Source organism: Neomonachus schauinslandi, chromosome 1, assembly GCF_002201575.2.
Source record: "Neomonachus schauinslandi chromosome 1, ASM220157v2, whole genome shotgun sequence".
Taxonomy (NCBI): domain Eukaryota; kingdom Metazoa; phylum Chordata; class Mammalia; order Carnivora; family Phocidae; genus Neomonachus; species Neomonachus schauinslandi.
This window is the reverse complement of record NC_058403.1, coordinates 11426315-11441986: the sequence shown is the minus strand read 5'-3', so window position 1 is coordinate 11441986 and position 15672 is coordinate 11426315. Positions and strand designations below refer to the sequence as shown.

General features: G+C 48.7%; 1 protein-coding gene across 2 annotated transcripts in view; it reads left to right on the top strand.

The window, feature by feature from the left end:
• Positions 1 to 15: 15 nt before the first annotated feature.
• Positions 16 to 15672, top strand: part of IFNGR2 (interferon gamma receptor 2) — a 28126-nt gene continuing 12469 nt past the window's right edge. Inside the window, exons 1-2 of one of the 2 annotated variants that reach the window (XM_021677990.2) lie at positions 16 to 253; positions 10208 to 10340. In XM_021677990.2, the coding sequence (XP_021533665.1) occupies positions 169 to 253; positions 10208 to 10340 (218 nt within the window). In that variant the 5' untranslated portion in view covers positions 16 to 168. Of the gene's footprint in view, positions 254 to 10207; positions 10341 to 15672 lie in introns of those variants that run through there. The other variant, XM_021677991.1, reaches the window with a different exon arrangement.

Below are 15672 nucleotides of genomic sequence, written 5' to 3'. Positions count from 1 at the left end.
CCCGCCGCCCCGGGCCGCGTCGCCGCCGCTCGGGAAGGGGCGGGCCCCGCGCACCCTGCGCTCGCCATGGCCGCCCGGGCGGCGACGTGAGCCGCTCGGCGGACCCCGCGCCGGGGCCGGGCCGTCCCCAAAGCCGCCGCCAAGCCTCCGGCGCCAGAGCCCCGGGCCATGCGGCCGCCTCCGTCGCTCCTGTCGCTGCTGCTGCCGCTGCTGTTGCTGCTCGGCGGCCGCGCCGCCGCCGCGGCCCTGGCAGGTAAGCCCGGCCTGGGGAGGCGTCGTCGCGGCGGGTTGCGACCCGAGGGGTGCCCCGCGCGGGTGAGGGGTGCGAAGAGCCCGCTGTGGAGGCGGGGGGGGGGGGTTGCGCGAAGCCTGACGTGGGTGTGGGGTGTGGGCTGGCCGGCCGGGAATTCCGGGCAGTCCCTGGGCGGGGAGCCCGCGGGCTCCCGAGCAGCCGCGGGACGGCGGTCGCTCCTCCCGGCGCCCGCGCCCCGGATCACCCCTCCGAGGCCCGAGACGCTGCCTCTGCCCCTGCGTGACTCGGAACACTCTGCGGCTCGTCTTCTCCCACCCCCGCGCCGCCGCTCCCTGCAGCCGAGCGCGGCCGAGGTCCGCGAATGTCTCCGCGTGAACAAAGGAAGAGCGACTGCAGGGCTCGGGAAAGGGCCGCCTCTGCCCGCCACACGTTCTTCATCCTGGCCTGGCTGACCGCAGCCCTTGTTTCCCCCGGTGCCTCAGTTAGAAACGGGGCCCAGGCCTTCCTTCCCTGCAGCTGCGTGCGGCGGAGGTCAGCCACAGGCTGGAAAAGTGACTCTGACTGGGGCGGGGGTGCGTTTGCTAGTGAGTGTGAGAGTCCAGATGCTCCTTTTCCTAGGATCGGACAGATGGGGGGTGGGCAGCACTCAGGGCAGGACTCAGAAATGCTCGGACCCCCAGTCGTGTTGGTGTTGATGGCAGGGAGTCAACTGGAACCAGACTTTTAATCCCAGCTCAGCTCCCATCCAGACAGTGCCTTCCCTGGGTCAGCCTCCTCCTTCCCTCTGACACTAACTGCCCATACTTATAAGCCAAATTTAAGAACTCCAAGAAAAAGAAAAGAAGAAGGAAAAGAAAAAGGAAAGAAGACCTCAGTGAGGAAGTGTTTTGCTGGTTCTTTCTCAGGGACAGACTGTGGTAGGTTGGGGAGCTCTTAAATAGTCTCAAGAATTGAGAAGTTTTCACCCATGTGAAGCTCAGGGTGTGGTTTAGATTTGTTTCTTCTGCCAACATCACTTAGAAAGGTCCTTAAATTCCATAGCTCCTTGATAAGGGGAGCCTTGCAGATGAAGATGTGTGCTCCGGGCCAAATGGTTGTTTTCCTTTGAGACAGATGGATTTGAATCCTGACTTCACCTCTCCCCAGCTTCAAGTCTTGAGCAATCTCTGTTCTGCCCTCCCTGGGCCTCCTTCAGTTGGGATCTGGGCTTTGGCAAAATGTTGGTAACTGCCTGAGCTGGGTGATGGCTTAGTGCTGGTTGGTTACTTTATATTAGTGCTACCCCTCACTGGGGGGGGAGGGGGGGTCTATGCAGCATTTGTGACTTGTCTGCCATGAGTCCGACTGGGAGAGAAATATTTAGAAACTTTGCAATTTGACATTGCCCCAACAGCTGAGGCTATGCCCCTCTTTCTAGTAATTATCTTTTATTGTCTTTTACCGAAGTTTGGGTCAGTGTGATGCATGAGAAATAAACTGGTGTGGGGGCACCTGGGTGGCTCATTTGGTTAAGCATCAGACTCCTGATTCAGCTCAGGTCATGAGATCAAGCCCCATGTCAGCTCCCCTGGGCGTGGAGCCAGCTTAAGATTCTCTCTCACCCTCGCCCTCTGTCGCTCCCCCCCCCCCCCCCCAAAAAAAAGAAGAAGAAAGATAGAAACTGGTCCTTCATCACAGATCCTTTGAAAAATAGCACCATGTTATACTAATCTCTTTTGTGACTACCTGAAATTTTTTAATAATAAACCATTAAAAAAAACTAACTGGGATATTTTTAAGAGAAACTATGTTAGTCAAAGCACAGAGTGGAACTATTAACAATGGTTACATGGTAAATGGGTAGTAGAAAAATTTCCACGCTTTTTCATAATTCACAATTGTCCTTCAGTAATTATGAGGTTGCTTTTATGGTTAGAAAAAAAATAAGTGTTGGAAGCAAATTTTTAAGAAGGAAAACTTCTAATATCTACCCCTTAGAGTTGTATGTTAAGGATAACATACATAAAATATTGGACCTGATCTAAATTGTAGTGTAGGGGAGGGAAACTTTTCTTTTCTTGCCTTCTAGGTTCTTCCACTGGTCTAATAATTAAGTTGACATGAGACAGAGTAACAGGAGAAAAACAGATTTAATTTTGTACCTATAGGAGCTTATAAAAATATAAGACTCGAAGAAGTGACCAAAGAAAGCAACTTTCATACCTTTTAGATATAGAAAGAATGATTTGCAGAGATTTAACCAAACAAGGGAATTTGAATTTGGGGTCTCAAATTAATGAAGAAGTAACAAAGTTTGTTTATACAGCCTTTTCAGCCTTGAATCTCCTATCTCTGAGTAAAGATGCCCTTTACCCTCCTGGTATAGGGAGGATACCTTCACAGGAGAGATTTATTTCCTGCTTTTAAGGGGATAAAGGAAAATCAGAGTGTCCTTTTTGCACCGACTGTTTTTTAAGTAACTTTAATTCCAAATAATTAATATGCAAAAAAAAAATCAACATGCCAAAGTGACATATTTTGGGGTTGCATATTTTGCTCCCCTCAGTAGTAATGCTTTAAGCAGTGGCCATTTGCTTTAGATTAAAAATTAATCAACTCCACTAAAGTGCAGTAAATCAACTGTCTCTCTGGCCATTTACCTGAATGTTGAAGAATTGAGGCTTCTCTTTGTATTTGTACCTGCTGCTTAGTTTTGCAGTAGATTGGAAAGGTACTTGTGCCTTAGAATTTTACTACCATGATTTGCTAACTTGACCAATTAAAGCTTCTTCGAATGCGAAGAGAGACCACTGAGAAAGATAGTAAATGCCCAACAACCTGAAAACCATTGCAAATGTTAATGTGCATTAAGTAACTCTTTTCTTTTAAGATTTATTTATTTTCGAGAGAGAGAGTGCAGGGGGAGGGGCAGAGGGAAAGAGAGAGAGAGAGAGAAGCAGACTCCCCGCTGAGCACAGAGCCTGACATAGGACTCAATCTCACAACCCTGAGATGGTGACCTGAGCCAAAATCAAGAGTTGGATGCATAACTGACTGAGCGACCCAGATACTCCTGCATTAAGTAACTCTTATTTGCCCATAATCTCAACAGTTAAAACTCCTAAGTAGCTGACATGTTTTGGGGCAAACTAAAAATGATAGTAATAGCATGTATTAGGCCACTCTTCTAGGTCAGACAAGGTTTTATAAACATTCTCTGTCTTTATTTTCTCCACCATTCTTTTCAAGTAGGTAATAGCCCCATCTACTCTCAAGGAAACAAAATTGTCCTTTATAGGAAGAGACAAATGGTCTAGGTAAATAAGCTGATGTTGAGGATTTACTGATCAGAGCAACTTCCTGGTTACAGCTGAGGATTCAGGGATTGTTTTTTGACTTCTCCTCACCTGCAAGGTCATTGATGTTCATCATAACGCCCCATCCATGGAGGGGTCTTTGGATGTCAAGATTAAGTGATTAATTTTAATGTTAATTTATTTTAATGTACTTCATTATCTGTGTGTGATGTGTAGGGTTTTTTTAAAAGATTTTATTTGTTGTATTTGAGACAGAGCAAGGGAGCGAGCGAGCGAGAGAGAGAGAGAGAGAGAGAGAGAGAGAGAGAGAGCGCATGAGTGGGGATGGGTGAGGGGTAGAGGAAGAGGGAGAAGCAGATTCCCCACTGAGCAGGGAGCCCGATGCAGGGAGCCAAGGAGGGACTCAATCCCAGGACCCCAGGATCATGACCTGAGCCGAAGGCAGATGCTTAACCAACTGAGCCACCCAGGCGCCCCTCTGTGCGTGATGTATGTTAACCAAACTATCCTTTTGAGACCCAGGATAGCCTATTCTTAAGGTGAAGTCTCAAATGCCTGGAGTCCAGGGTGGATCAGAGGTCATGGGCAGGGCAGGAAGGGGGCACAGGAGGAGCTGTAGTCACGAGGGGCAGAGGACACTCCACACAGGTGATCCCTACATTATCTCTTCTTACCATTGATAGTTTATGAGGATTACCCCAAGGGCATGGAGAGGGGAGGGGAAGTGGAACTTTGCACCCCCTACTATTACTGTGAGCTTTTATCTTGTAGGAGCTGGGTGTCATTAAAGCCCCGGTGTCCCCCTCCAGGGACCATATTAGTGCCTGTTATAACAAATCACCGCCAACTTAGTGCCTTAAAATAGCAAGAGAATTTATTATCTTACAGCTCTGGAGGTCAGAAGCCAGATGCTGGTTCCATTGGGCTAAAATCAAGGTGTCAATAAGGATACATTCCTTTCTGGAGGTTCTAGGGGGAGATTCATTGACTTGCCTTCTCCAGCTTCCAGAGAAACACCGTTGTGATGACATGGGGTCCACCCAGCTATTTGAGGATAAGCTCCCTATTTTAAGGTCTTTTGATGAGGAACCTAAATTCTGTCTACAACCTCAGTTCCCCTTTGCCATGTAACCTAATATAATCACAGGACACAGACATCTTTGGGGGCCACTATTCTGCCTACATCGGAGTCAGACCATTGATACAGTGCTCAGCACAGGGCTCAGCGCCCTGTTGCGGGTCCCTGAAGGCAGAGTCTGGGTGACTGGTTGTTGCTCACCACCTGTGCAAGCAGCCACATCATGAGGAATCAGGACACCCTGAAACAGTCACATCTTAGAAATTTACTTAGACAGCAGTGTCTAATTTGCCTTTCATTTGTGGTCTTGCATTTGCCCCTCACTACAACTCCGGGAGAGATGGCATTGTTCCACGAGTCAGGAGGAAACCGAGGCTCAGCTGGGTTGTTGGCAGGGTCTGTGGCTGTAGGTCACAGGATCAGCCTTCCAGCCTAAGCCCTTTGTCCATAAGTTTGGTTCTCTTCCCACTGAGCCTTTATGGACACCTTTGACAGCAGGCACTATGACCCTAAGAATGCTGACTCTTTGGAGCCAAACAGATAAGTCACAGCCCAGCGTTGTCCACCCACTCCCTGACGCAGCAGAGACCAGACAAAAGGGAGGAACTTAAGCATAAAGCAAGGAAGGAAAAGGGGAACCTAAGCTCTGCCTGGTTTTCCAGTGGATGAATGCACCGCTGAGGACAAGAAGTTGGTTATGTAATCTCTGAAGACGAGCACGCTGCTGGGCTGCAGGCCAGTCATTCCCCAGATCCTGAGTGCCTGCTATTCCATGAAGGGGGGGAGGGGAGGGGTAAAACGATCCCCAAATCCAACGACACCCAGCCTTCCTGGAGCTCCCCACTCTCGTGTTCAGGGAGACTGTGGATAAACTGCTGGCAATGAGGAGAGGCACGGATGACAAGGTGCTTGCCCTGTCCTCAGCCCCGAGCATGAAACTAACTCATTCTCTCCTCATAACAACACCATGAAGTCTGTACTGTACCCATTTTACAGATGAGACAGCTGGGGCACAAAGAAGTTAAACAACTTGCCCAAGGCCCTAAGGAGCGTGCATATTTGAACTCAGGCAGTCTAGTTCTGGAATCCATGCTCCTAAGCACCGTGGTGTAAACAAAGGACCCAGGTGGTGAACAAGCACCATGCCGACAAGTCAGGCAGGGACAGGGAACCCCGCACCCTGGGCATTTTACACAGGAAACCACTCTAGTAAGAGCAGAGACCTGAGGGAGGAGGGGAGAGAGCTGTGGCATAGCTGGAAAGAAGGTTCCAGAGAAGGAGCGGCAAGGGCAGGCTCTGGGTTTCCCAGGAACAAGGAGGGCCCCGTGGGGGCCATGGTGCAGGGGCAAGGCAGTTCAAGGACAGGCCTTCTGAGAGATGCAGAGGGCAGTGTGATGAGGCAGTTGCTAATGAGTGGGCAGTCTTTGGTGCTTCATTGTGAAACCCTCAGTTGTAAGACTGTTATTGTCTCTGAATGTGGTAAGACAGGGGATTCCAGGAAAGTCAAATGTCAGAGTAAAACTGTGGGTCAGCTCCCCACACCTTGGGGAAACGGAAGCTGAAGAAAGTAGAGGGCTCATCTGGAGACTCCACGTTTACGGGGAAGCCTTTCTTCTGGGCCACCTGTCAGTTGGCGTGGAAGTCCACTCTTCTTGGTCGGCCCGTTGGTGCTTCTTTCCTTAGCTGAATGTCTGGATCTGGGAGATGGGGGTACCAGGAGACGGCTCCTCTCCAGAGACGGGATGGTGAAGGGCACTGTGGCAGGCAAAATAACGGTCCCCAAAGAGGTCCACATCCTAAGCCACAGAGCCTGTGGCTGTGTGACCTCACGTGGCAAATGGGACCTTGCAGGTGTGACCAGGGATCCTGAGATGGTGAGATGACCCTGGATGGTAGAGCTCCGTGGGCCCAGTGTCATCATAAGGGTCCTCGAAGAGGGAGGCAGGAGAGTCAGACCAGAGTGGTGACATCATGAGAAGGAATCGGCCCTGTCTCTTCAATAAATGGTGCTGGGGAAACTGGATAGCACCATGCAGAAGAATGGAACCGGACCACTTTCTTACACCACACACAAAGATAAACTCAAAATGGATGAAAGATGTGAGAGAGGAAACCATCAAAATCCTAGAGGAGAACACAGGCAGCAACCTCTTCGAACTTGGCCTCAGCAACTGCTTGCTAGACAGGTCTTCAGAGGCAAGGGAAACAAAAGCAAAAATGAACTATTGGGACTCCATCAAGATAAAAAGTTTCTGCACAGCAAAGGAAACAGTCGACAAAACCAACAGGCAGCCTCCAGAATGGGAGAAGATATTTGCAGATGACATAGCTGATAAAGGGTTAGTATCCAAAATCTATAAAGAACTTACCAAACTCAACACCCAAAAAACCAAATAATCCAGTTAAGAAATGGGCAGAAGACATGAATAGACATTTTTCCAAAGAAGATGTACAGATGGCCAACAGACACATGAAAAGATGCTCAACATCACTCATCATCAGGGAAATGCAAATCAAAACCACAATGAGATACCACCTCACACCTGTCAGAATGGCTAAAAATAACAACACGGGAAACGACAGGTGTTGGCGAGGATGCAGAGAAAGGGAAACCCTCTTACACTGTTGGTGGGAATGCAAACTGGTGCAGCCACTCTGGAGAACAGTGTAGAGGTTCCTCAAAAATTAAAAATAGAGGGCACCTGAGTGGCTCAGTCAGTTGAGCATCCAGCTCTTGATTTTGGCTCAGGTCATGATCTCAGGGTCGTGAAATTGAGCCCCATGGGCGCCTGGGTGGCTCAGATGGTTAAGCGTCTGCCTTCGGCTCAGGTCACGATCCTAGGGTCCTGGGATCGAGTCCCGCATCGGGCTCTCTGCTCCTTGGGAGCCTGCTTCTCCCTCTGCCTCTCTCTCTCTCTGTCTCTCATGAATAAATAAATAAAATCTTTAAAAAAAAAAGAAATTGAGCCCCACATTGGGCTCTGTGCTCTGCACAGAGTCTGCTTGGGATTCTCTCTGTCCCTCTCCCTCTTGTCTCTCCCTCTGCTGTCTCTCTCTCCCTCCCTCTCTCTCTCAAATAAATAAAATCTTTTTTAAAAAGTTAAAACTAGAACTGCCCTATGATCCAGCAATTGCACTACTAGGTATTTACCCAAAGGATACAAAAATACAGATTCTTAGGGGCACGTGCACCCCAGTGTTTATAGCAGCACTATCAACAATAACCAAACTATACAAAGAGCCCAAAGGGCCATCGACTGATGAATGGATAAAGAAGATGTGGTATAGCCATACAGTGGAATATTACTCAGCCATCCAAAAGAATGAAATCTTGCCATTTGCAACAATGTGGATCTAGTTGGAGTGTGTTATGCTAAGTGAAATAAATCAGAGAAAGACAAATACCGTATGATTTCACTCGTGTGGAATTTAAGAAACAAAACAGATGAACAGAGGGGAAGAAAAAAAAGAGAGAGAGAGAAACCAAACCATTAGAGACTCTTAACAATGGAGAACAAACTGAGGGTTGATGGAGGGAGGTGGGTGGGGGATGGGCTGATGGGCATTAAGGAGGGCACTTGTAGTGATGAGCACTGAGTGTTATATGTAAGTGATGAATCACTGAAGTCTACTCCTGAAACCAATATTGCACTGTATGTTAACTAACTAGAATTTAAATAAAAATTTAAAAAGGGGTACCTGGTTGGCTCAGTCGATTAAGTGTCTGACTCTTGATTTCGGCTCAGGTTGTGATCTCGGGGGTCGTGGGATCAAACCCATGTCAGGCTCCATGCTCAGTGCAGAGTCTGCTTGGGTTTCTCTCTCCTCTCCCTGTGCCCCTCCTGCTTGTGCTCTCTCTCTATAAAATAAATGAATAAATCTTCAAAAAAAATTTTTTTAAGAAAAATAAATAAATGGGTAGTCACTTAAAAAAAAGACAGAGAGAGAGAAGGAATCAGCCCATTGTTGCTGGGGGAAGGAGTCAGAGCCAAAGAATGTGGGCTGCTTCTAGAAGCTGCCTGAGGCAAGGAGCCATTTCTCCCCCAGAGCTTCCAGGAGGAACCCAGCCCCGCCAACACCCTGACGTTAGCCCAGTGAGACCAGTTTCAAACTTCTGATCTCCAGAACTGTAAGCGATCAACCTGGGTTGTTTTAAGACACTAAATCGGCGCTACTTCATCTCAGCATCCATAGGAAACTGATAGGAAAGTAAAAGGAGGTTTCTGAGACTCTGACGAGTGCCCGGCCCTAAGGAAGCCCTCCCCCGGGGGGTGGGGGGTGCTGCACCTTGCTCCCAGCAGCAGGCCTCCAGTCAGCTGCGCTCTCGATCCGCCAGGGCCGCACAGCAGCCTCAGTGAGCCAGATGGGCCTGCCCAGCAGCACAGCCTCCCTCCAGACGGCCCCAACCTGCCTGCCTTTGGCCCTGGTGTGAACTGGCAGAAGTGCTGGTTAGCCAGGTGAATAAGGAACTGGAACGAAGGCCCTCCTGAGCTCAGAGCTGTGGAGACAGTGGGCCTTCTGGAAGTAAACAAGTGGCCACAGACTCTTGGTAACGCGCTTTTCAGAAGAAGAGCTGGCCACCATTCCCGGAGATTGGATGTGCTTACCGAAAACATATGGTTTGAATTTCCTGCTCTGAATTCTGGAACAGCATGTTCCAGAACCTTTCTTTCCACCTCCTGGGCATTTTCTCATTCCTCTTTCAATCTCAGAGAGAGGCCCATCGTGATCGTGTTTTCTTGCAAGAGAAGAGGCTCCTGCACTTGTGGTCCCCAGCCCTGTCCTGTGAAGTGCCTGCTTGGGTTGTGCCTCCCAGGTCACCCCAGGACGGGGGCTCTGACCTTGGTGGTGGATCCCCAGGGGCGGGTGTGATTTGGCTGTTTGTGGATTTCCTGGTCTGGGGGGTGGGCCTGGGGATCTGCATTTTAAGCGGGACCTTGGTGATTCTGATACTGGGGGTCCTTGGGAAACACTGCAACTCTTTACGAAGCCCAAAGGACGTGTCTCACCCTCCACGTGCCTTTGGGCTTTGCACACCTGGTGTGGGGCGTGGGCGTGTGAGTGTGTGCGAGTGTGTGCACATGTGTGTGGAGGTTTACCAGGCCCTCCCTTGGTACCAGTGCATGTCTGGGGTGAATGCCTGTCCCGTGCCCACCAATTCAATGTTCACTTAGGGACTGTATGGTTATTTAGCCCTTATTCCTGAAGAAGACAGTGGGGCCCAGACTGTCAAGTTAACCTGCCCAGCCGCACCTGCTTATTAGAGATAGAACACGAATTCTAGTCGAGCCGGACTCTGGCACCCGGGCCCCGTTCAGAAGAACTGGAATCTGCAGGCCTCAAGCCTCTCTTTCCTTCCATGGACTGTGTAGCTGGTGCCATATTTAGTGAAAGGTGGGGGTGAGGGGACATGCCTGGAGACCCTGGTAATAACCATTCCCGTACTTTGACAAAAACGGAGTTGTGTGAATGGTTTGATGACGTGCATTTGAATATTGTTGTAATCAGATTTTCTCTTTCAACCCTCCCCCGTTTCTCTCTCACCTCCGCCCCCTACTCTCACTCCCTGCCCCTTCCAAGACTCTCGCGCCCAGCTGCCAGCTCCTCGAAACCCGAAGGTTCACCTGTACAATGCCGAGCAGGTTCTGAGTTGGGAGCCGGGGTCGCTGAGCAATGACACAAGGCCGGTGGTCTACCAGGTGCAGTTCAAATAGTAAGCTGGATCTTTCTGTTGGCATCCTTACGGGGAGTGGCGCGGGGGGGCTGGGGGCCAGCCGCTCGGGCTTGCCTCTTGGCAGGATTGAGGTCAAATCCACTGGAAGCAGATATTTCTCTTGTACTTTTAAAATCTCGGAGGACAGGGCGCCTGGGTGGCTCAGTCGGTTAAGCGACTGCCTTCGGCTCAGGTCATGATCCCGGAGTCCCGGGATCGAGTCCCGCATCGGGCTCCCTGCTCAGCGGGGAGTCTGTTTCTCCCTCTGACCCTCCCCCTTCTCGTGCTCTCTCTTTCTCATTCTCTCTCTCAAATAAATAAATAAAATCTTTAAAAAAAAAAAAAAAAGGGCGCCTGGGTGGCTCAGTTGGTTGGGCGACTGCCTTCGGCTCAGATCATGATCCTGGAGTCCCGGGATCGAGTCCCACATCAGGCTCCCTGCTCGGCAGGGAGTCTGCTTCTCCCTCTGACCCTCCCCCCTCTCATGTGCTCTCTCTCATTCTCTCTCTCTCAAATAAATAAAATCTTTAAAAAAAAAAATCTCGGAGGACAGAGATTTCACCACCTCCCACTCACGCGAAGGCTTAGACAGTATTGGTGTCAGAGACTCGGCTGCCTCCCCACAGGGCTTCTTAGTTGGGCGGGGAGACTGTTCTCACTGGTTTCAGGAGAGGTGTGTAGAAGAGGGCTTCCTGTCTAGAAAGGGCAGGAGGCACCTTGTAGCCTTCATCTTCTTCAAGTTTGAAAATCTGGTTATCGAACTTTACGGGCCAGATTTGGCCTACTAAGGAAAGTATTCACTTCATTACTACTAATTCTCGATTTCTAAAAGGGGTTTTCCATTTCACACATTCTTCTGGCCCCTCATTCTCTCGCTCACCCGCTTTCACAGTTTATCATCGCTCGGTGTGCAACAGAAATGCGTAAGGGAAAAAGAAAGGCAGAATCGAAGTCCTCCATTGTTACGTGTTTACCTCGTTACATAGGTTAAGAGAAGACTAAGTTAAAATTATTGGCCGAGTCATTTTATATTACCAGTTACACAAAATTTAAGGAAATGGTAATGCTCAGTGCTTGGGAGAGTGTGGTTGATGGAGATCGTGCTGGCTGAGGACGTGTTCGCACAGCCCTCCAGCAGAGTCATCCACCATAGAGCTAGAGACACAGAAATGTCCACGTCACTTTCCCCCTACGCAGGTAATACAAGCCCCCATCAGAAAAAGAAAAAAAAATGGAGTCCCGGGTGGTTCAGTCAGTTAAGCGTCCGACTCTTGGTTTCAGCTCAGGTCATGATCTCCCAGTTGTGGGATGGAACCCTGAGTCGGGCTCTGTGCTCAGTGCGTAATCTGCTTCAGATTCTCTCTCCCTCTCCCAAAACTCTCGCTCTCTCAAATAAATAAATAAAATCTTAAAAAAAAAAAAAGGAAAGGAAAGGAAAAAAAGCCACTGGTATTCGTGAAGATAGACATTGAAGTATAAATTCATGTCCATCTGCAGAAAAATGCCAAATTGTGTCATGTTAACTAGTAGTTGAACATTAGGCAACTATTAAAAAGGATAATCTGGTAGTGGTTGCAACTGTGTAAAATTTGGACCATATCTGTGGTCAAGAACAGGGAAGGAACCTGGAAAAATTACGGGCACCTCATTTGTAAGAGGAGTGCGTCTCCAGGTGACTTCTTTTTCATCTTTGAATGTCCATTGTAACAACATTTGCTTAATAAAAATCGATTCTAAACCAGGGTTTAGGGGTCATCTCTGAATTACATATAGCTGTTCCTCAAATAAGTGCCAATAATCTATAGTAAGCAGACCAGTCCACGAGGACCAGCTACATAATTTGTGGGGCCCAGCACGAAATGAAAATGGTGCAAGGCCCCCTGTCCAGAATTACTGAGAACTTCAAGATGGCGACAGCCGAGCATCAAACTGAGTGCCTCCTCAGAGTGGGGCTTTGTGCCCCTCCATGGGTCACGAGCCCGAGAAGCTGGCCCTACTCAGCATTCAGTAAACGTGATGTCGTAGAACTAAACAAGATTTCGGTGACAGGAAGTCACAGCTGATATCCTGACTCGCATCCCTTAGCCTTGAAGGGGGAAGTACATCTCTGGGTCGACAGAGTTCAAGAGATAGTAGAAATATTCCTTGAAGCCTTTGACAGTTTCCTTTCCCAGACTAACATGTTTACTTCGTTTCCCTTTTGGAAAGCATTTTGCAGATGTTTTTTCAGGATAGAGGTTGGTTTTGGTAAAAGAAACAAAGGATGGGGTGAATGTGAACGTCCTTCTTTGGAAAAGTTGAGGGGTAATGAGAAACTGAAACCAGGGCTGGTCTTGTTTTCTTTTCCAATCGCAGATTTGATGAGAGGAGGGCCTTTGCTCTTGTTTTGTTTTTAGAGACTTTTACATGTTTGGGACATTTTAGCGACATGAAATAATTTCATTTTGAGACTTGTGGGACTTAGAACTTTTCCATCCTGTTTCTCTACAGTAAAGCGTTACTGTAATTAGAAATGAAGGTGCCTGTTTTCTGACAGTACAGTAGCCAAAGCCAAAATTACACTGAGCACTGTGGGAAAATGTCAAATTTAAATCAGGGGTTGCAGAGAGTGTGGCCTTCAGGCTGTGTTTGACCCCCAGTGTTTAATTTTTTTTTTTTCACTTAGTGCCAACATTAAAAAATCTGGAGATTTCACTTTGAGAAAACTTGACCTGACCAGCCCAGTCTTCTGAAAACTTTTTTTTTTTTTTTAAAGATTTTATTTATTCATTTGAGACAGAGAGAATGAGATACAGAGAGCATGAGAGGGAGGAGGATCAGAGGGAGAAGCAGACTCCCTGCCGAGCAGGGAGCCCGATGCGGGACTCGATCCCGGGACTCCAGGATCATGACCTGAGCCGAAGGCAGTCGCTTAACCAACTGAGCCACCCAGGCGCCCTGAAAACGTTTTTTTATTTCATTTTATTTTTCTGATTTTAACAGCAACACGTGTTCTTTACAAAAAGGCTAGAACACCCAGAAAAGTAGAAAGAATAAAATTTAAACAACCTAGTGCTCTACAGCCCAAGAATAATCCCTATTCTCCTTCTGGCGTATTTCTCTCTAGACTTTTTTCTAAATGCATGCACTTGGTTTGAAAATGTGCCAGGGTATGCGTAAAAATGAAACAAAACTGGGGTTACGCTTTTGGGTGCTGCTTCCTTTTTTTTTTTTTTCAACCAAACATAGTTAAGTGTATGAGCACTTTTCCTCCTAATGGTCTCTGTGTAAACATTTTTACTGCTCATTTTATTAGATGATGCATCACACATGATGTATTTAACGCTTCCCCACTTGCGGGTGTAGACGGTCACCAGCTTGGGTCCTCGTACATAAATCATCTGATTGTTTTCTTCATTTGCTGGGTCAGAGGGGACACTTGCCATTTTTGGAAGTGATGTAACAGAGGCCGAACAGTGAAGTCCATAGTCGCCCAGGTGTGGAACCTGGCACCATTACATGGTGCTTCCTGGGCACCAGGTCCTGGCTCAGGCACTTTCCTAATGTCGGCTGGTGCAACCTTCATGATCCCTCGGGGAGGCAAATACCATAATTTATCCCCATTTTATGGATAAGGGACTAAGGAACAGAGAGGCAGGTAATGGGGATTTGAACCCAGGTCATCTGGCTCCAGAATCCATGTGTTCAACCACCATGCTGTGCTCCCTCTCATGATGAGGGCTGCTTTCAAACTGAAATTCAGGGTCAGAGGCAGTCCATGATGGATACATGGTGAGGGGGAGCCCGCTGGACTGTCAGGGTGAGACTCGGCCACGCCCGGGCCACGACAGGAGGCCAAGTCTGGCGGTGGGCGGGGCCGTGCTCGAGGCCGGGGTCACTGAAGTGCGGCCAACATCATCCCCTTATTTACCCCCTTTGCAAAGAGAGGGGGAGGCGGCCTCCAGAACGCAGCTTCCTTTTCCGCACTTCCCCCTGAAACTGCTGTCATGGGTCAGCTGTCACTTAAATTGGGAGGGTTTGTCCCCCCCTTAGGCCCCTTTGTGGAGAAACATTGTTCAAAAGCAGTTCTGAGACAGGGCCAAGGGTGGAGGAGAGGGGAGGATGGGGAACAGGAGTAGTCCATTCCCTGGTAAGTCGGGAAATGAGCCTTTGAAATGTGGGGAGCCTTTTGCCCAAGTTCAACAGCTGGGATCTGCAGGGGAGAAGGTTAGAGTATCTCTAAGTATCTGTATAACTTTTTAAAGATCGCTTACCCCTTCTGAAGCACACCCCTAATCTAAGACGGGGCTGCATGTGCTTGGGGATCCCCCTCCCCAGTAGGGTCTGGCCCCTGGGGCTTGGTGGTAATGTGAGTATGGCAGCATCTTCCACGGAAGCCATGGCCACGCATCTTGAAGTGGCCTTCATCTTGCCACTGGCCACTTTGACAGAGGAGTCTCCAGTCAGGGTCAAAGGCACCCTTAGAAGTGTGGTGTGTGAGACTGGTGGCAGGGATCCCCAGCCTCGTCTCTTCTGTCTCCCCAGTCTTGCTTCTAGGCCAGAGCTGCTGTGGGGCGCATAGCCTGTCTCTACAGAGCACACAGCCTACTGCCCCCCATTGAGGTCCCTAGCAGCCACCTCTCTGGTTTTTCTCAAGTCTGTCACCTAAGCACAGAGATTAAAGCTGGAGAGTAGAGTCCCATGTGGGGGTGTGGCATTGGGACTCTGGGGAATGCATTGTCATTTACAAGAATATGTGGCCTCGTATTTAGCAGGGTTTTCTTTCTTTTTTTTTTTTTTTAAGATTTTATCTATTTATTTGACAGAGAGAGACACAGCGAGAGAGGCAAACACAAGCAGGGGGAGTGGGAGAGGGAGAAGCAGGCTTCCCGCGGAGCAGGGAGCCCGATGTGGGGCTCGATCCCAGGACCCTGGGACCATGACCTGAGCCGAAGGCAGCTGCTTAACGACTTAGCCACCCAGGCGCCCCTTAGCAGGGTTTTCATACGGGTGATGCAAACTTTAAATGGGCAGCTGTGGGATAAAACAAACTCCACACCAGCAGGAAGCATGAGTGGGGTTTGTATGAACACGGTATCTTTCCTAAGACGTTGGCTACAGAGGCTGAGTTTGAAGAATCAAAATCAGTTGCAGGACTGAATGGGAAAAGTCTGATAAGAGACTTGCATCCAGAGTATATAAAGAACTCTTACAACTCAACAATTAAAAGACAACCCAATTAAAATACAGAGAAAGGGTTTGAGTAGACAGTTCTCCAAAGAAAATATACAAATGGCCAATAAATACATAAAAAGATGCCCAACATCAATATTCATCAAAGAAATGCGAATTT